General features: G+C 39.7%; 1 protein-coding gene across 1 annotated transcript in view; it reads right to left on the bottom strand.

Moving 5' to 3' along the window:
• The window catches only part of hspa12a (heat shock protein 12A), a 43,662-nt gene that overhangs the window by 20,296 nt on the left and 1,127 nt on the right, over nt 1–22,239 (bottom strand). Inside the window, exons 2-3 of the mRNA XM_054600444.1 lie at nt 3,716–3,792; nt 2,284–2,411 (exon numbers count right to left, since the gene is read on the bottom strand). Coding sequence (XP_054456419.1) covers nt 2,284–2,411; nt 3,716–3,792 — 205 coding nt within the window. The remainder of the gene's footprint in view (nt 1–2,283; nt 2,412–3,715; nt 3,793–22,239) is intronic.

The raw sequence follows: 22,239 nt of genomic DNA, 5'->3' as shown, positions 1-22,239 counted from the left end.
CTTCAAAACGTCATCACGCTGACTGGTTTGCCTTCGCAGCCTTGTTGTGTCTACGCACTTGCAAACTATTCAAACTCAAACCTGTCATACTATGAGGAAAGGCACAATCAAATCACATGTTGGAAGCTTGTGGTGGTGACATGAGGTCATGTGACCGTGGTGTAGTTCCTTTATAGCGTTAGCTTCTTACTGCTGCCGATCGTTTTTTAAATATCATAAAAGTGTTCATTTGTGAAGATTATCATGCTGAACAAAGGTGAGTATCACAAACGTTTTTTTACCAAAGCCTTTATTTTCAACAATAATCCATCCCATTGGCTTTTTGTTGAAAGAACCAGGGCGTTGCTAACTCCCGAGGTTGGCTTACAAAAATGTGTAATTCCGGCAGCACTGTATTTGCTTAATATGTATGTTGTTTTCTGTAAATCTGTTATCTGAGACTGTGAACCTTGCAGCCCATTTTGAACCTCTGGCTGGAGTTTTTGGGGACTTTGTATGACCTGCCCGACTGTTTATTTTATTTTGGTTTGTTTACCTGTCTGGACACTTTCCCGGTTTTGACCCATGCCTGCATCATCACTCTGTAAACTTATGCACCTCCAGTTTTTAAAGGAAATCCCTGAACTCTATCACTCTATTTTCTGAATTTGGGTTCTTCCCTTGTAGCTTGTTTTTACTGGCTGTGACACATTGATGCAACACTACGAATACCAGCAATGCAGCTCTCGAGAGCAATGCCAAGTATGTGAAGAATCGCACATGAGCCAGTCAACTAAACACCTGTCAGCCTGTGGTGTGATGGAAGCTGTAAACTGATGTGGTACCTGGCACTGATGGCAGCAGAGCTAACCTGAGAGGTCCTGGGTCTCTCGCATGGGGTGAGATCAGTCTCAGTATTAAGAATCCACCAAGAAGGTTTCAAAAAAGTATTTTGTGATTCATACATAAATTACTCTCCAACAAAGAATACTTGAAACCAATACTTCTTTCATGTCATACAACTCTGTCATCACTACACATAAAGATGGAGGACCTTGACCAAAGCGCACTACTTTAATTTCATAACAGTGTAATGTAGTAGAAGTTATCCCAAAGTCTGTGATTTAAGACTTATATTTTTTTAGCAATCACTTCAAACCCGCTGCACCCTCTTCATCAATACTTAATCAAAATACAAGCCTTTTGTTGAAGCCTGCTGTTCAATTCATTACTGAGAAACAGGATGTAGTAGGTCTTGCTTAGTGAAAAAACCTAAAAGTGGGGAAAACAAATAGCCTGATTTTGTTCAAACATTTCTCCCTAGTGGGAGCGGATCTATGTTAAAACTTGTTCAAATGTATATTGATTATCAGTTAATTGCATTCATAATTTGAAAAAATCTATTAAAATAAACTTGCAATGTAAAAGAATGTGCAGTGTACACAGAAAATGTACTGAAGTTTAGTTGTAGTATATAGACTGTATAAAGGAAATGGATGGAGTCCCTGATTGGTTTGTGAAATACAGTTTCGAAGCCGACACATCATAGTTTTTAGCCGAAACCATCTTGGTTTTTTTTAACCTTGGCCATATTACTATACTATATCCTATACTTTTTTTCAGCTGAATAAAACATATGACCAACATGTTACAAGTAACTTTTATTAAGGTAAAACACGGGGAAAGGCTTAAAGTTGTAAGACAACTCCCAGACTGAACAACGTCTCTGGTGTCGACCTGTCAATCAGTGTGTAGCCCCGCCCTAAAGCATACCCTGCTTTATGGTCTGTTTGACTCTAAATGGAGCATCATTTACTAAATGAACATCATGCTGTATTGAAGAAGACTTGAAACTAGAGATTGACACCATAACTCATGTTTACAATGTTTACTGAGGGAATAAATCAAGAGAGAAGTAGAGTCATTTTCTCATAGACTTCTATACAACCAGAGGAGTCGCCTCTGGTTGTATAGAGAGAATGCAGGTTTAAGGGAATTCCGTACTGGCTTCACTTTTCAGTCTCTTTTCAGAAAAAAAAGACTTCTCTAACTTTAGAAGGAAATGTGTTGATGTTGGACCATCCCTCCCAGTAACATGCTGATTGAGATAATACCTTTAATGGCCTATTAAAAACAAAGCTGTAGGTTTTTTTATTAGACCTATTCATTTAAAATATAGCAATGGATAATAGAAGTTTCAGTTGCAAATTACTAACACATTTTTATAGGGTTTAAAATTCATCTTGATGGAGCTCCACCCCACACTTTTCAGCTGTGAGTGTCTGCATTGCAGTGCTGGCCTACCTCATAGTGTGAATGCACTCTGGCTCCTTAGTGAAGGCGTAAGCATAACCGCTGGACGTGGTGCCAAAATCAATGGCAACCACCACCACGAAGGAAGGCCCCGACGGCATCTGGTCTGTGTCGGTCTGCTGTACAGAGAGAATATACATGTTAATGGGGTTAGGACATGTGATGACATATGATGGGACTAGCTGGTCGCCTCGACAAGAGACCCACAAACACACAAACAAGCACGTCACGCTGTGATGAATGCATTCACATTCGCAGCCATAAACTGCAACAGTACGACTTCACAGTGTGGGGATCAAAGTAAGGGGGTCAAGGTACAAGGTGGACTAGCTGTGATTCACAGAGAGAACTTAAATATTCCCTGTATTCCCTTGGATCCCCAAAATCTAACTCTGGTGTTATTCAGGAGTTCTCTAATCTTATATGGCGGGAAAAAAGTCGAATGTAAAATTTGCAAACAACAGTTTGCATATCACAGCTCGACTACAAACATGGCGTATCATCTAAAAACGGTAATATTTCAATATTATAGCCTATTAATATCATATTAAACATATTTCAATATTTTAGTCTAATAATCGTTTATTCGTTTTATAACTGCAGGATCCCTCCGATACACCCAGACCAGCTGATGTTAAGCCTCCTCTATCATCCAAACGCAAACATGAGATCACAGAAGGAATTGTCAATTTTATTGCTCAGGATATGAGGCCCATTGGTGTCGTGGAAGGCCAAGGTTTTAAGAACCTGTTAAAAGTTTTGGAACCTGGATATTCAGTGCCAGCGCGCCAGACAATCATGCACTAACCGCAACATACGAGGGACTCAAAGAGAAAGTTTCAGAGTTAATACAACACAGCGAGGCACTGAGCTTGACCACAGATATTCCTTGTTATTGTTATGCACTTTATTTCGTTTCAGTTTATTGCTAAATAACGAACTTTTATGGTTCCCTTTTATTATTGTGCACATTTATTTCTATTTATTGGATTTGTTTTTTTGTTTTGTTTTGCCTAATGCGCAATTGCGCCGTGCCCACTGTTTGTAGGCTATTGTTTTGAGCCTTTGCTTTATTTTTGGTACATGATCTGGGATGTTTAATAAAGATAATTTTCCCTGAATTGCCTTTTGTGTTTAATTGCCTTCTTGTGCTGATATCAGTATATATTTTCGGTAATCATGGGCTATTATATTGCGCAGATGCACGTGATGCCCCCCCCCATTAGTCGATTTTTAGTCGAAATTTCAGGGTTTCAGTCGACCAAGAATTTCTTTGGTTGATTACAGCCCTACAGAAGATGCTCTGGAGGTACGACAGCTGACGTATGCCTACCGTTACACTGTAATGTAATGTAGTTTATTAAACACAAAGAAAGCATCACAGGTACAGAGTATGAATAGGTGCAGAGGAAGGTTGAGCTACCTGAGTATGTGAAGGAGACAGTGGGGTGATTCCAGGGTCACCCATGCTCTTTGCAGGAGAAGGATTAGCCATTGCATCTGTAGAGGAAGACAGAAACATATTCATGTCAGAGTCACACACTGTACCTTTCATTTTCTATGTTCCATCATTCATTTATTCATTTACATGCTTACGCTACTTATACTAAGCTACATACTGGCCCGAATAAAAGACAATATATTTTTAAAATAAAATAAAATAAATCATATAGGGGAGAAATGTACCATTACAGAGAATGGTTACTGAGCAAATCAAGCACAATCTACTCCAATACAGGTTATTGCTGGCTATTCATAACCAAAATATGTACTTAACGGGAACCACTCATTGACAAATAATACTTTATTTAAATTGACGACAAAAGTGGAATTTCATCTAACCAAACATGTAGGATTCAAAGTCGTGCAGCATAAAGCATGATACTTATGCATGATCCCCAATGTGGCCTTTGACCAGAAAATGAGCTAACACCAAGGATTCACATTTTAGGATCCATTATTGTTTTGGCTCCAAAACATTTCTCAATCTCTACAAGAACAGAAGACCGGAATATTGTGGTCAATGGAAAAGATCACATTGCATGAAAATATGTTCTAAATTGTCTCCATCCGTTCTTTTTGAATGGAGAGCACCAGCGTAACACCAGCTCCTACAGTGTTGTGAGACAGGTTGTTTGTGACCTTAATGTTTCTAGGTTAGCGACTTTCTGACTGCTAAGGAAACTAGAATAACTTCAATGAAACTGATAACTGATAATTGCAAGAGGAAAATAATGTTCTAAAATCAGGGTCATCTTGGTTTCACTACTCACTTTGTCAAGTTTGGGTGTAACATACAACCTAATGTAACATATATAAGGTTGAAGGTTTAGTTGAATATGAAGGGCATTAGTAGCTTTTGTTGTTTGTAGAGATGCAAATAACAAAACCTGCTGATTTGGCTGATTGGTACGTTGGCTACGTTCTTGGTTTGATCCCTGCAGTTGGCAGGAGTGACTTTCGACACAGCCTTTACGATCAAACAGTCATGGTAACCGAGGAGGCTCAGAATTCCAAAAGCTCTGCCCTGCTGCTGAGCATGAACTCTGGAAAGTCTCAGACTGTAAAGGCCCTGCAAGTAAAAAGATCGCTCCCTTTTCTGGTGCCGAGCTGCCGACCGACAACATCAACTCCATTCAAACAGCACGAAATGTCTGTTGCACCTGTCTTTAAAACACAATGACATTTCAAATGAATTGGAGATTGTCTCCCCATTTGCTACCATCATTTTCATTAGTCTGGCTTAATAGCCTTCACAGAAAGTGTTCTTTAAACGCACACAATAATAATACTCCCTCGACATATTGTAAGTGTCTGGCAGAATTGTCTCACGACGGGACACCATGTCATCCATCCCATTTTTCCGCCTCGCTCACCCTTTTCTCTTGTCCACCCCTACGGAGTGGATGAGTGGTCTGAAGACCCATAATACGCTTTGCCAGGCAATTACGGTGCAGAATTACAGACCACCTGTGGCTAAACTCCATCTAGCCAGCATCCAGCCCATCTCTCGGCACCCCAGCAGCCCACTCTCAAAGCCACCTTTACAACCTTGACTTTTATTCTCAACAATTGCCTTAAAAATCAAATCATGATTAGAGAAGATAAGCAATTTCTCTTGTAGTAATTAATATCTCAAGTGCTGCATCACTGAGGTTTATCTGAGGCCTTCTTTGTTATTGTGCTAGCTCAGTTTGTTTAACTCCGTGCAATAAGGAATTGCATTACTGTGTTTCTAAACTGTGTATTGTGAATGCTAACTCTTAACTGTGCCTCCAACCTTGGCTCTTTCAATTATACTTTTAATTCAATACAAAACGTGGAAAATGAACGATCAAGTCACACCAATCAATAGTGTGTAGTCAGGTGTTTGAAGCTGTGGGATTTCCTCCCGGTGAAGCGAGTGCTTGCAGGGTTGAGGAAATCCCACGTTCACAGAGTCTAGTTATTCCAGTCTCCAGTGTGGTAGCAGGGCACGGGTTCAGTTTTTAGAACATAAAAACAGATATGAAAAGTTGTCTGCCGAGGCAAATATGGAAAAATCCTCAGTCTCTAGATTTATTAATCCAGAATGCTGTAGCACGTTAAAAAACTAAGAAAATACATCCAATTACTCTGGTATGAGCTTCTCTATACTGGCTCCAGGTAAAATCCAGAGTAGACTTTTAAATCCTCCTCCTCACCTATAAAGCCCTAGATAGTCAGCGATCATATCTTAAGGAGCTCGTAGTACCCTACCACCCTACTATAACACTGTGCTTCCAGAATGCAGGGTTACTTGTGGTTCATAGAGCCTCCACAAGTAGAATTGGAACCAGAGTATCAATGTCCCCTCCTTATTGGCTTAATGAATCTGGTCCCCGCTTCATTCTGCTGGTATTTGAATGAAGATTAAACCTAGCCTTTATGTTCTGTTAGAACAAAATACTAACCCGTTTCTAAGAAGTTCAAACGCTATGTAAAAAAGGCAAAAAGCCTATCAACATGTCAGTAACTCATGGTATGAGCCGCTCGTCGGACCTTAGTGAAGAAGGTGGAGGGGAGGGTGGGGGTCGAAGCATGGGAGAATTATGTATTTCTAGGTGAGGGAGGAGAGAGAGAGAGAGAGAGAGAGAGAGAGAGAGAGAGAGAGAGAGAGAGGCGGACAGGGAAAGACAAAGAGAGAGAGACAGAGAGAGAGAAAATGGTCACGAAATATAGCTGTGAATGATAGAGGACACTCTCCATGCTTGAGAGTTACTGATATATACATATTAGTGTAAATGGTTAGATGAACGACACTAACACTGATCGTATGAACCTTTTAGGCTCTATCACTCTCAAACATTTTGTGCAGTATAATGATGGCAGTGTTCCAAGGCTCCATATAACCACAACGTCCCTGGTTCAATTCCAGGCTGGGATCTTTGTTGAATCTCCCAGTGTTTCTTCTACGTCTCTCTACTGAAAGTAGAGCAGTATTTGAAATGGGCCTATACTTAACATCTGACATTTTGTTTTAATTTGAACGCCTGCTGAACTCAGGTTGACATCGCATCACTGACTGTGAAGCTTAAGCTGTCATCCCTGATGGACAACACCTCCCACCCCATGCAGGACACCCTGGCAGCTCTGTGCAGCTCCTTCACCACCGGCTGCTCCACCCCCGGTGGTGAAGGAGAGGTACTGCAGGTCCTTCCTTCCTGCTGCTGTCAGGCTGCACAACCAGCTCTGCTCCTAGTAGACCACACGACTAAAAATCTGTGCAATATAAATACACTGTGCAATATAATAGTTATTCTGTCTGTATACATAATATTTGAGTTATTGTGGATTTTTTACTTTTTTTAAACCTATTTAATATTCTTTACTGTTTTTACTGCTTATTTGCTTATTTATAATACTTGTTTTTGACTAATAAAGGATTATCTTATCTTATCTTATCTTATCTTGAAGCTGATAAAAGATGTGAAGACTCTCATTTATCCCGCCTCACATTCCATCTATTCCCCAAATGACTGCTACTCAGAGGCCTGAGCGGCGAGAGAATGTTAGTAAAATGATCAGGCACTTGACTAAAAGAATCAATTAGTGTAAGTAGAACTGAAAACAGGTTCCATGGAGTTTAAAAGGCTCACATCAATAAAGAAGGGCCGTCTTCAATTTTCTGATGACATTGTGGACTAAGGTCACTTTCACCAAGGGTCTGTCTGATGAAAAGAGCAGCTAATCCAATACATGCTTTTAGCCTGCACTCAAGGGAAAAGGTATGTCCCCAGCAGCTCTCCAGTGACCGTGACCCCCCAGGCAGCAGCCATCACACCACCAGAGTAGAGACCAGTCTGGTAAAAAGCATTCTACACTCTTCAAACGATGATAGAAAGTCACCTCTAGATCAACATCTAATCTGACTACAGTTGCTGTAAATTAAAATATATTTAGAAAAATTCATCAAACGGATGTCGTCCAAAATATGTCCACATCTTCTTGTGTAGATCAATATTTATTTGAAATTAGCACTGCTAATAAAACTGGGCAAAATATTTATTCAATGTCGTGTAACTGTTTCACAATAAAAGCCCTCTCACTGCGTGGCCAGTAGACAAGTTCAGTATTTCACTTTGTCATGTGCTTGAGATTGCTTTTTTCATTTTTATAATTTCTAAATATAATTTCTGTTTTATGTTCAATACAGCTACCTTTGATTGTGAGAACTATATAATTCACTCCAGCATTAAGTGGTGCAACAGCTACTGTGAGTCAGTTTTACCTGTAAGACTCAAGCTTTAATGCCTTTATTCATCATCAGTTTTCCACAAACTCAGAGAAAGTAAAAGTATGCGTCCTGGTCATAGTTCAGGTGTAAAAGCTCTGTAAGCCCAACGTTCAGCAGTGGAGGAGGCTGAACCAGAGTGTTGACGCAAAAAGGAGTCACGCTGCCCTGCATCGAGCTGCCCTGCATCGAGCTGCCCTGCATCGAGCTGCCCTGCATCGAGCTGCCCACGGTTTACGACAACCTTTCCTGTCACAGTTAGTTTTCTAGTTTGATTATATGGAGACAACACTCAAATTTTCAAAACTTGCCATACCGTTATAGTTTAATTCTGTGTGTACAATTAAAGAGCTAAAAATAAAAAGGGCAGTAATTAGAAAGACAAAATGAGCTTCCCTTGACTCAAATCCGAGACATTTAAGGCGCTGACCTTATGCAGTTCTTTACTGTCAGTCCACAATATTTTTAAGTGTCACATGACCATACCTGATATAATGCAACCTCCTGAGTTGTTCGAAGATGTGAACGCTTTGGCTAAACAATTAGGGCCGAAATGATCATAACAATGCTCATTCAATTCACTGCAGCAATCTGACAGGCATGAACACTACTGAATAGACCATCAAAGAGCCACATTCATTAGGGGCGATGGCAAAATGGGTCTGGGGAGAGAATGTGCTGTTTCTTCTTCCCATGTGAGGTCCCATTCATTCACCCCCCAATACTCCTCTCTGCCCGGCTGACTGCATCCACTTGGCCATCAGCCAAGACACACAGGGAAACAGGCTGACAACAGCTGCAGCCACAACACACACACAAGCACACACACAAATCCACATGTAACACATTTTTAGAACATAGCTACTAAGAGCTTTCAGATTCTCAACACCTTATATCGGATCATTTTTAAACTAAACATTCTTTATTGTGGTCAAGATGGACAAAGCCTTTGAAATACGCATGGGTACCTAAACTCCTACTGATAATATTGTGCCATACTAATTAATTTATTTCAGATTAGGTTGGCAGCTTCTTAGGGCTGGCGAGGCAGGATTAAATAATTCCTACAATTTTTTCTCTGGCCAGAAACTATGTAGTATAAATAACTACTAATGAGTTTATATAGTTGTATTCTATCATAAATATTTCCAAATCTCTTATGTGGTTTTATGATATATCTCGTGGCTCTCCTTTTTACCTATTTTTATCGAATCTTATCATAGCTTTTATGTGACATTATTTAGTTTTACCTCTCATTCAGTTAGATTGAACAATTACCCCACTAATTACAGTATGCTCTGAGCTCATCCACCGTCATCCATACACTGCGCACACATTACACGCTGGGATTTTCCTCTTCCTGCTTTTGTCACCGACATAGCTCAAAAACAGAAACCCTGCTAAGAGTGACAAATGACATCCTCATAATGGCTGACAATGGCAGACATTTTATCTAGTGGGGCGGATGTGGCTCAGAGATAGAGCCAGTCGTCCTTCATCAGAGGATCAGCGGTTCGATCCCCGGTCCGCTAGTCCATGTCGATGGCAAGACACTTAACCCAAAATTCAATCAGAGAATCTGGGGTTCGATCCCTGGTCCGCTAGTCCATGCCAGTGTGTCCTTGGGGCAAGACCCAGAACGATAATGATGTTAATAAGCTCTGATGGCCAGGTTCAAATGTTCTGTTTTAGCTGTATTTGAATGTTTCTTATTTCTCTGAATGTCAATCTTGTGAAGCACTTTGTAAAGTTGTTTTAAAAAAATGTGTACAAATATAATCTTACAACCTTATTATTCCTGAAAGGACCCAAGTAAACTATAAAAGAAGGAAAGATCCTCATTACGTTATGTGACAGCATTCCAATGTTGCATTGGTGCAACTTCTATTAAAGTTTAATAGGGGAGGCATGGCTTGTCCCACTAAAATTTCACAAAAAACCTCAACTTGATGTTGACTGATATGTACAAATGTGTGCGTTTGTTTTCCTTGTTACTGGTCGCAAAATGATGGCTCTGTCCAGTAGCTGCATATAGCTCAACTGCTAGCCTGCAGATGCTGTTATGACCATTCAACATTCTGACATTCCTTCCATTTCTCAGACTTCCATTCCTTATTCTATCAATACCATTTCCATTTGTACACTTATAATTTAACAGCGTACAAATTAATATTCCTCCAGCACACTAATGCTGCTGCTGCTGACAACTGTCTAGTCGTTTATTGCTAATTGACAGAAATGTGCATGCATTCTGGTATGGTTTTAATATTGTCATGAGCAAATATGTTAAACTAGATGCTACAGGGCCTTGTATGTGTGAAATAGGTCTGACATTTATTCCATATTCTATGACTTTAATTTCACATTCTCAGACTTTCATTAAATATTCTATGACTTCTATTCCACATTCATTCAACCAGATAGAATAGAAAGTATATAGGATGAAAGAGAAAGTATCTCGCTATGTCTTTCTCTCTCTCTATGTCCCTTAAAGGAGTTTGCTACTTTAACACATTTTGGTTAAAAAAAACATCTAATTGGCGCGTTTGGAATACACTGGCGAAAACCCTGTGCAGTAGGCCACAATTGCAACAAAGGAAAAGTTGAATTAGGACTTAAAGTTCTATTAAATGCATGAAAAGTAATCATGGCTTAACTGAAGTGATGTGTTCTGTCTATCTCTCCTCTGCTCCATTCACGAGGCCACTGGGAACAGGGCCCTAGGCGCTGTGTTTAGAGCCATCTCGTGGCGCCGGTACTCATAGCGCTTTTCCTCGCCTGCAGTTGGCTTATCAATAGACCGTCTGATCCATCTAATAAACCGCTTTTTGACGGTAAAATCTGCACACATGTCCCTCATAATGGTTTTATGTCACGCACATAGCGGCAGAGACAGCAATGAGCAGTGCAGCCTCACGCACACATATCATATCGCCAGTGGGAGTGAAGAAGACATGAAGCTCACAAAAGTGGGACATATGGCAATTTATTTTCAGTTGACTTTAACTTGTCCAGTAACATTAAGTGAGGGAGTTGTGTGCATGGAACAGTTGTGGAGCCAAAAAGTGATTCAATAGTCAGATCTGAATTTCAAAGAAAGGTTACTAAAATGTTTGCGTTTTAGAAAATCTGAATGGCAGGTTAGACTTTTGAAAAAGACTGAAAATTGCAGTTGGTGCACATCTAGCAAAATGTTTGTTACTGTTGTGTTTGTTGCGGTCATGCTTGTTGTGATGTAACGACACCTCTGTTTGACTAATCAAAATGGCATCGACACCGCTGACCCCTGAAAGTATCTGGAACTTACATTTTTTATCTCTTTCTCTACAGTACTGAAATGCAGTTCCAGGAACTCCCCAGAGGACAGAAAGATGTAGAATCAAAGCAAAAAGACAACGAATGTAACTCATAGATATGCCTGTAGCCTGTAGGTGTCACCGGTAAAACGCCATAAACCAACCTTCACAATGATGAGGTGGGATGTAATTATCTGTAAACTTGTATCTCATATTCTTGGACTACTTCCTTGCCTTTAACAAGCCCTGTAAAGAAAGAAGTCAAGTATCACATGCATTATAAAGAAATAAAGGTCGAATATCCTGTAAACTATTTGATTATTTACGTAAATAAGGATTTTTGATTCTACATTAACAATACTACGTTTCCATTGAAAAACACATATCTTTGCTATTTTTACACTGAGCCTTCACACTACTACAGCTTTTGTAACTAAAAAAAAATCTACGAAATTTGTCTGTTTGAGTTTATAGAGGAAGATTTAAAGAGGAAGATCTTAAGTATCAAGCACAATCTTATTATTAAAGAGTATTATAACACTGGGACATCATTTCGAAAACGATGCTGAAACGCCCACGAGGACCGAGATCGTTTTCGTTTTAAAACCCGAAATGGTCTTCTTTGTATAAACCCTCGACATGTAAATAGTGTTTTTATCAGTGAACTATTTGTGACAGTCATGTGATCACGCGCACTGCGTGCTCAAAATGAAAAAAAAATCTGAGGTGCACGACCAAGCGCCACGACCACTCGACGGCCTACACGGACCACACACTGACCGTAATTACATCATTTTCTGGCTTCACTATGGCGAGGAGACACTATGCTTAAGGGGAGAGCTGCTAATACAATGCTCATACAAAGACTAGTGCATTTTACTATGCAACTTCAAATCATCCTCAACCCTAAAGCTAGAAAGATCATGAATGTATCCAAAGAAGGGAGAAGTTATTACCTTGTATCTGATTTCTTCTTTATATTCATATTTCTTTGTCTAGAACTTCTTCTTTGCCAGCCAACTAAGCTCAGACTCCAAAGTGCCACTTGGTACAACAGATTAACAGATCTGATTCATGACTTCCTACAGGACTTTTACACCATTTATTTCCTCATATCATCTACCTCCACATTTCCACATCAAAGTAGCCAGACAGAGTTACTTAAAGAGAAACAGATGGTTTGGTGCTTTGTTCATCCTAACAAAGACCTTCATATAAAACAATGAACACAGACGTCTGACAGAGAGACAGAGCGTGTTCCTGGAGAGGGCAGAGCCTTTCGGTCACTCTCTAAGGAAATGCTTTTAAAGTCTCTTCTGAACAATGGCTTTCCTTCCTGTCTTTCTGAAATGGAATAAAGTGATAATAGCAAAAGCTCTTCTCAATCCGCCCCTGATTCCTGAAGACAATTCTTTTAACTCAGACTACACAAAACTAGATCACCACCGTGCTGACATCCTTTGACAACAATACATATGAATGAACTGATTTTTGGTATTTGATTAGTCCAGTGTTCTCACATTGTATCACATACCTCCATGTTTCAGATCTGATTCTGCAGGCATGCTTTTCTTGGGGAGTGTGCATATTTTAACAGCCTATGAATTATTTAACAGTGAGGAAGTATTCTCAGCTCAGCAGTGAAGCCTCAAATTTTAAGAATACATCTCTGTCCAAGCTGGCTTGCAGTCAACTAAAAAAAACATTCATTCTGCTTCACAATAACTAAAAACGCATCAGGAGGCTGCTGTTCCGCTTTCTCTGCTGTGAACAGTACATCAACAGCAACAACCACAGGTTCTACAGGCTATTATACTGGCAGGGCTGTAGTTAAGACCACCACAGGCAGGGAGAACATTTGTCATGTGTCTACTTCACACCAATGTATAAATGAATGAGAGATGCATTGAGCATTTTTTCCAATACAGAATAGAATGTGCAAGATGCAGAGAAGCTGAAGAATGCAAATGGATCCCATTCTTCTTGAGGTGTGCATGTATTCTTTGTTCACAGATTTTATCCCATAGTCCAACGACATGTAGGTCGGAGATGTTTGTCTACAAGAGTGTAAGCCCTGAGTTGCCCAACCGATATCTATATTTGCGAGAGAAAGAAATCCTGTTGGCCCAAACATGTAAGATAAACTGAACCTTTTACAGAGGGATCTAGTGGTGAGCTGGATCATTAAACTCTGCCGAACCAGATCACGGATCGACAATAGCCCATTACACCACTAGTGTGATCTTATAAATGCTCATTGTTTAACAAACCATGTATCAGCTGAACTGTTTCTAAACTACCACAAACATATCTTGGCCCCACATACCAACATATATGTGATAATCTAATACCGGCCAGTAATATCAATTAATGGGTCAGCCTCTAGCTCTTAGATAGACTGCTGTTCTGTCCAGGTGTAGCCTCTAAAATCCATAGCCCAATGTAGCCAAACATTTCAATAATTAAGTCCATTATTTGTCAAAATAGATGAATTCCAATTGGCTGCAATGAGCCATCATGGATTTGCCTCTGATTTGGAGCTTTTGTCCAGGAGCTCCAAAAACTCAGGGCTTAAGTCAGTTAGTATGAACTCAGTATTAGTACAGTAGGAATTTCTTTTTTCGTTCTGTGCAGTCAGACGTTTGTGAGATCACAAAAAGTTTCTTACTCTTTGTCATGTCTGTCGGTGTGATAAAACCTTTCGGGAGCATTAATCCAGTGTGTGGACATTTACAATGGGCCTTTCTGAACAAAAGAGCACATTAAACACAGCAATGTTCAGACAGTAGCAACACACAGCTTCTATAAAAGGTATGGGGACAAGCTTCACAGCAGCAGCAGCAAAGGGAATGCACCACTTTGTCTTTTACTACAAAGCAAACACATTTTCATACTTGACATGCCGCAGCTCCATATGAAACCATTTACCATCTCACTGAAGAAGCAGCCTAGTGCTTTTGAACTCTTGGTGCTTATGCTGTGCAATTATGATCAAAATGTGTAGTTTGTAGTAGAGAAAGTGTTTCAGTGTGTCCACAGACGAAAAGACTTCCTCAATATCTAGACTATTAAGAAGAATATTAAGACGTGTCACGGCACAGACTTCATAACTTTGTTTTTGTTTTCCAAATGAGTGTTGTTTCCTCCCTCCCTCTTTAGCAGCCCCTATATCTGATATAGCCTGGGAGCAGGCCCTCCCCCATCCTGTCCCTCCCACTGCCCCTCAGATCACCACCTCCTCCTCCACATGGCGCATGTCTGAGACATGACACAATGCTCCAACAGCCTCCCGTTCCCATTTTCCCTCAGAATTCTCCAACATATCCTTATCCTGTTGTGGTTTGTTTTTAGTCAGCCAGGGTCAACGATAAGGTCATTATGCCATATTATCTTTTATATGAATGCAAAGGAATGTGAATGTGTACTTGTAAGGTTCAGCTGAACGTTTCCAAAAGTCTAGTTTATTACATGTCTTCCTAACATACTGCATTGTGGGTGAGCAACCCCCCCACAGGAGCCCACACTTTCACTACTGCCCTCCCTTTAGAAATATGAAAGTTTTTGGACGAAAGAGAGATTTCAGAGAGAAGCAGACAAAAAGGTCTATAATATGCGTTTGAAGGATATATCAGGATGTCAAGCTGATTCAGCAGGGAAAACTTAACGTTACAGATCGCCATGTAAGAGTGAACCACATCACAAGGGCTTGATCTTGCCACTGACAGGCTCAGATTGTTAGCATAAGTTTAAAGAGTACAATCGTTTTTGTTTAACCAGAAACAGCAGCTATATGTCTCTCGCCAAATAAACCAGACTCCATTGACAAACTGGACAGAAACAAAAAAAAAAATCACCAAGCCCCCTCGGTTAGTCTCCACAATCTCTGGTTTGGTCAAAATAAACCCATTGGTGAGTTTTATTTAGTTTCCATCAAGTTTGAATTGTGGTATGAGCTAGTATACAACCGTGTAATATCAACATTTCATATTTCCCATTCAATTATGTGCAATAATAAATAACATGAACTCAACCATTCAATCCAGTGGTGAAACGGACCGTTGTCAAACCATGATCCGTAAAGACCCCCCCTCACGGTTCGGCATGCATGTGAACCACGGATTAATTCCACAGTTTAACATTAACCATCACAGTGTGAAATGTATGTATTTATGCTTTCTAGTCACCGATCTCTAAAATTGTTACATTGTAAACAACCAATCAGTGTTTTAATCAACAGGAGGAGTGCTAGTAACGTTATCAGCACCACTAACAGCTAATGAATGAAGGTTCAGGCTCTGTTCAGTGTAAAAGAGAATTGAGCAAAGATAAATTATTACATTATCATGATGTGTTCACATGAAGACTTGTTAAGTAGTCTCAGCAAGAAACAGTTGTTTGTAGTAGATGTTTTCACTTTGTTTTTGTATAAATATAAATAGATTTTAGAGATGAATTATGACCTGTTTACACTAACTATAAGCACCTAATAATGCATCATTAAAACTGCTAAAAACAATCTTGTATTTCTTTATTATTTAAATGATGTGTTTTTTTTGAAAGACACTTTAAATTACTCTAACAAAGTAAAAGGATAAAAATTTGAATTTGTTACGGTTTAATGATTTCAGAGCGGTTGAAGTGAATTTTTTGGGCGTTGGCAAGATCAGCTTTGCACTGCCATCAGCTGCTATAATCAAACAACAAAGGGTACTGTATGTGCCAATATGGATCATCAATGATTGGCGATTAGTATTGGCAGCAAAAAAACGTGATCAGAGATCTAAAAGTTATATTTTCTCCCTTTTTTCTTTTGCACTGATCTGATCTGTGATTCGATCTGATCAGTTTTTTCTTTTATTTCCCCACTGTGTGACTAATAAAGGGTGAAGTTATCTTATCTTGTCTGTTCTTGGCTGATCTTGGAGAGATAATGGCCAGGGTGTTAAACAACCCAACCCCCTCAACACCCAGCACCAACCAAACCCTTCTCACACCCTCCCCTGCCCCCAAACTATTCACAGAGAGATGTCAACAACACGCTCAAGCCACTTTATATACAGAACAGCTATGTAAATTAAGCACCTTTTGGTTTTCTATCCAACTCATTCAGACTGAGGGCATGTCTACACTTCTTTTGCTCCATTTACACTGAGCGTCCACACTATACCGGAGTTTTAGGGCACTGAAAACGGAAGAGTTTGAAAACGCTCCTGAGTATGGATAAGTTTTAAAACGCCGGGTTTTCCTGATAGTGCGGAAAACGAAGAAGTTTGGAAACGATGACGTGGGCACCCGCGTTCGCTATTTGATTGGGTTACGTGTTCTTCCCTGATTCGTCACAGCCTTACCACGTGATCCTTTTCCGGAAGAATAAAAACAACACCAGCCTTGATTACCGACCGACAACCAGGTTAATTCATCATGGATATCTGATTACAGATTTGATGTCTGTGTGGGAGAGATAGAGCAAGACCTGCAGCGTTGTAAGTTTGAAAAATATAACTTCTAAAAACTCTGTTGAGTTTATGGAGGAAGATTTTAGAGGAAGTTCTTAAGTATCAAGCACGACCACATGCTCAGTGTATGTGAATAGTCATGTGATATTAATTTTCAGAGGAGCAAGTCTGTACGCAAATTATTTCGGAAACGATGCTGAAACGCCCTTGTGGACGGAGATCATTTTTGTTTTAAAACCCAGGTTTAAAATGAAAACGAAGCAGTGTAGACAGGGCCTGAGAGCTTCAACCCTTGAGTAGCAGCTGAACTTGATTTGCAGCAGAGAGTAATCTAGATATTAGCAACTGATAAAGTCAGAGTTTTACTGATGCACGTGGAAATCCATGACAAAATTTGTTCAGTTAAAAAGAACAGCATAACTGTGATTGTGAGCATTAAAACACAATGTATCTCTGTTATCTGAACCATAAAACCAAGAACTCAAGTTACAGACTGTGACTGTACTTGAAAGTAGCGACAACGATTCAGTATTTCTACAGCAATAGCTTGACATGTTAGGGTCCCGACACAGAGGGAAAAAACACTGGGTCATCTAAAATGAAGGTGAAACTGGATGAACATTTGCTGAAAGTCAATGCTGCTTTGACATGCAACTCTCCGCGTTGGCCAAGAAAACACATACAAGCACACGTTCAATACTTTGTAATCTGAACGTCGTATACTGTTTGAAAAACATCATTACGAAATGAAAAATGGGACATACATCTGAACCCATTAGTGCCTTGTTACATTGTTAACATGGGGCTTGTTCTACTAGGATGTAGTTCATTACTATATCGCAAACTTCTACTAGAAATTATAATTTTTTAAAGTGTCAAGTTGAGACTCGCTTTAGACCAATCTGACTTTAAAATGACAGTAAACCACTTAAGAGACTCATTGAGAAACTTCCTGTTTCCACAGACCAATTTCACTGCAAAATTATTGCAGACCACCTCAGAGTGTCACTCAGACAACATCAGGACATTCTGATGTGGAATTTCAAAATCAAAGCCCTCTAAAAATATCAAATACGGACTATGTTTCCTCTGAATTCAGCTGAGTTTACTAGAATAATACCGCTGGGATGGTTATATGCAACAACCAGTTGAATCAGACAGTTATGATATTTTAGAGGGAATGTGAAAATATCAAGATATCGTAACAAATATTGATGTTTAGGTTATTGTGGCATGTTTCTTGTATCAGGCCCTGTATCATGTCCCGATGCGATTGTATCGATCACGAGGGACATGATACAGGACCTGATACAAGAAACATGCCACAATAATCTATTTATCATCAATCTACATGAAAAGTACAACATGAATAACAAGAATTTGTTTGGACGAACTATTTTTAATTCTGTAACACCTAAATAATTTCAATTGTTTACATTTTTTTGAGAGAACTTGTGTGAGAATGATTCATCGTTATTTATGTTGATTTTCGCTGTTACCCTGAGGTGTCTTCCGATGCTGTTGAACTTTGATACCAGGGAATCGGGTTCATATTCTTTTCCGTTGGTTTTTTTGATTGAGAGAAGGAACATGGCGAGGAATTTGTCTAGCTCATGCAGGGGGATAGTTTCTGAGATCCTTTTCTCCTGCTTCACTTCAGTTAACCACTTTATGAAGAACTTTATATGTCCCTGGGTCTTCCTAACAGTGTTCTGGTTGGCCTGCTGTTCAATGAAATTGGCTGTGTCTTCATCATTCACCTCCACAAATCGCTCCAGACTCAATATCCTGTTAGCCAAACCAGCAAGAACCTTCTCACCAGCCATCTTGGAGGAGAATGAAAAAATCCAGGAAGGGTTGCTAATAGGAAGTGAGTAGTGTTGCTAGGGACAACTCCAATGGAAGGAGGGCATTGGCTGTTACTTTGCAAGCAGCCTCAGAATTGGTTAATGGAACAGGGCGATACGGATCATCCATTTTCCTGGATTTGAATTGTATGTAAAACAGTGTATGTATCAGCCTCACTGAAATATGTATCATGCTGGGCCAAAAGCTGTGTAAAGGGCCATTTTTGCTCTAGTTTGATGATAAATTGTTATATCGTAATATATATTATACCGTATCGTCCAGCCCTCATTGTTCAGAGAGGATCCCAGATCTGTCCACCTTCAGTTCTCCTATAACCTTCTTCACATTGTGCTGTATTTCCAACCTGACATCTAGGGCTGGGCAATAATTGTGTTTCAATAGAATTGCATCATGATGAAAGTATATATTGAGATATCATTATGTCAACTTAATTAATAAAATGTCAACTTAATTAATAATAACAAGCACATACTAATTCAAATTTCTCAGGAAATCAGATCATTTTGCCCTTAAGGCTCTCATTTGTCAGGTATTTAATTCACACCAGAGTATACAAACCATGTAGTTATTACATAAAGTCTATTCATTAAATGAATTACCAGAAAACATGCTTAATAGTGTTAACAATAATGTTAAGGAGATATGAAATGACCTACACCTGGATAGTAGAAGGTCATGTCACCCAGCGCTAAAACCAGCACATGTGATAAAACACTTAATTAGCCAATAACAACCTCATGTTAAAAAAATGTCTTTATGCTCGAGCTCATCAGCTGATTGGTGTTCCAACTGATGTCATTTTGCTGTGTTTACTCCCTACACTGCTCCATACTGAACGAGAACCCCAGAGGGATCAGCCTCCTATCAATAATGTGAGAAGGACTAGTGAATAAAGGGAATATGCTTCGTCAGCCTAGAGCCACACCTTACACTTTACTGAGACCACAGATGAAATGAGACAAGATTTGGAAGCAATCCCCCGTCTTTGATGCTATTATCTTAGGCAAAATGTTAGGACATTCTGGACAGTTGTCTAAAAACAGACAGTAGTACTGCAGTTAGTAAAAGACCAAGGCATGATTCAGCAGAGTCACATCTAACTCTGGCCTTCCACACATAGATGATCATAATATGAACATATATGATGTCTGTCTTTTTGCACGGATCATATGAGCTAAGTGATAACATTTTCTCTTACAATTCTGTCAGCTCCATTAAATAAAAAGAAAGGAAGGTGTGGAAGTTGTATTACCATGGCAACAAGCATGAAGCAACTGTCCTTGGCATTACACACAAAAATGATTTACTTCTACATGCCACGGAAATTTGTGGCCCGTAACAATTTATTCAGCTGAAATCATGAGCATTATTTCTACCTAGAGACCACAGCAGACAGTGTTGAGTCCAAACACAACCTGACTTGTCCTTTTCTCTTTCACACCTGCAATTGATCTGACTCAGCACTGTGTGGGCAGCTATTCACTCTCCATCTGTTTAAATAAATGTCATTAGAAATACAACAGCAAAGCCTATGTAATTTAACACTTAAGCATTTGACAAAAGAAAAATGAACTTGAGGACTTTTTTCTACTACATAATTAGAGTACAGGTAAAGGAGTTATGTATTTTTATATTCCAACAGGAAGTTAGCATCACTGGTTCCCTCCACTAAAAATCCAATGGGATTCTTCCACTGGATTTTGGATTATTGCGGGTAAATATTTATCATATTTACAGGTTTTGCTCAGCAAGATAATCTACACAAATTAAATCCCCTTTTATGATGTCAAATGTAAAATGCTAACTTTAGTCCATAGAGGAACCAACCATGGTTACAGGCTGTAAAGGCAGAGTAGGCGGTGTGGTGACGCGTAGTCGTCTCATTTAGACACTACCTAATTTAATCTAACGTAAAAGAGTATTTACTGACGTAATTGATATTGTAGAACAAATTATGAAAATCTCTTTAGCTTGCGTTAAACACAGACCTTATTTTAGACATCGAACCAAAAACACACTAAGAAAACAGATTGACTTTGAGACAAGAGATGCGGAAGTGCAATAATGCTGAATCATTTCCTGGTTTTAGGATTCATTCCTACAGGACTGTATTAATGTGCTGTTTGGTGCTGAAACAAGGGATTGTGGGACAGAAAACAATAAAGGAAGAGGCCCTGACTCCAGGGCTCTGTTGGGGCAGGCATGAGCTGATCTGCGGCCCCAAACAGTGTTCAGAGCTTTGAACCAACTTTGAGCCTCACCCTTGTCAAGAAAGCACATTAAAATATTTCCCAAAATGTCAAACAAGTGAAATGGTGGTTACTTTGCTTGTGTTTGCAGTTGTGCCTTGTTTCTTACGTGGTGACACATCTGCTTGACCAACATGACTATCGACAGCAATGCCAGCAAGCCCTGAAAGTACCTGGAACCTTGAGCTACTATCACTGACAGACTCCATCTTGTTCAGGGAAAAAGTGGACCAAAAAACCCACACTTCCTTCATCTGAAATCTGACATGATCCACAGAGGGTTAATAATGCACATCAATATGAACAAACCATGAACACAGGGATTAGTTTATCCTCCAAAATACAAAACAAACACAAATGAAGTTGCTGACTTCCCCAGGAAATAATATTAGACACGGATACTCTGCCGCATTGGCTATAGAGGTGTTGAAATGAATGTGATCAGTCAAGCTCAGTGTCACACACGGGGTGTTGTCATTTATCGTGATTCTGCAACATCCTGCTGCCAGTTATAGCTGTTTGGTTTCACTGCAGGGGAGACGGGCTAGTCAGAGGTCAGCAAAAGGGATGCTGCATTCATGTCGCATGGGAATAATCCAAGTCACTCAAAGGAATTTCATCCACAGTTTAAACTCTTAAGAAGGGGTTAAGTCACAGAGCAGCATACAAACATCTTCAGACTATATGCTGTGGCGTGAAACAAGCAAATCTTATTACATACATACACACACACACACACACACACACACACACACACACACACACACACACCTGTGCAGTAAGATTGACTCTAACCTTACACTATGTGTGAAGCGCTGCCTTCACAGCTTAGTGATAATAACACCCAGGTAACAAAAAGCCCTTGCAGATGACAACTTAATACAGGGCCGGTATCTACAATCTCTCCAGTATTAACGTTATTAACACACAAGCTAGAGGTTCACCTTCAAAAGGAGCAGCCATTATTAACTGTAGTTAGGTTCACGTTGCACAGGGTACGGTATTCAGCTCTAACCCTGCAGGACATCATCAGGGTGCAGTCTCGGTGGACCTTCATCACTAACATTACATAACACTGGAGCCATGCCAGAAGTAAGCCTGCATATCTCTGGAGAGGATTTCACCTTTTTTTTGGCCTAATCCAAGACTAAACTAAACTAAACTACTGAGATGATCCGCAGAAGTGAATCCTCTGGTGGTAATTTAAAATCCACACTTTGTCTGCATGGAGCACACTGCTCACCACCGCCCTCCTTCACGGTGAATTGGGATGTGGAATCATGGTGGAACCTTTCTGATTTGAAACATTATTAAGATAATCGCTG

Source organism: Anoplopoma fimbria, chromosome 6 (assembly GCF_027596085.1).
Source record: "Anoplopoma fimbria isolate UVic2021 breed Golden Eagle Sablefish chromosome 6, Afim_UVic_2022, whole genome shotgun sequence".
Taxonomy (NCBI): Eukaryota; Metazoa; Chordata; class Actinopteri; order Perciformes; family Anoplopomatidae; genus Anoplopoma; species Anoplopoma fimbria.
This window is presented reverse-complemented; position numbering and strand designations above follow the sequence as displayed.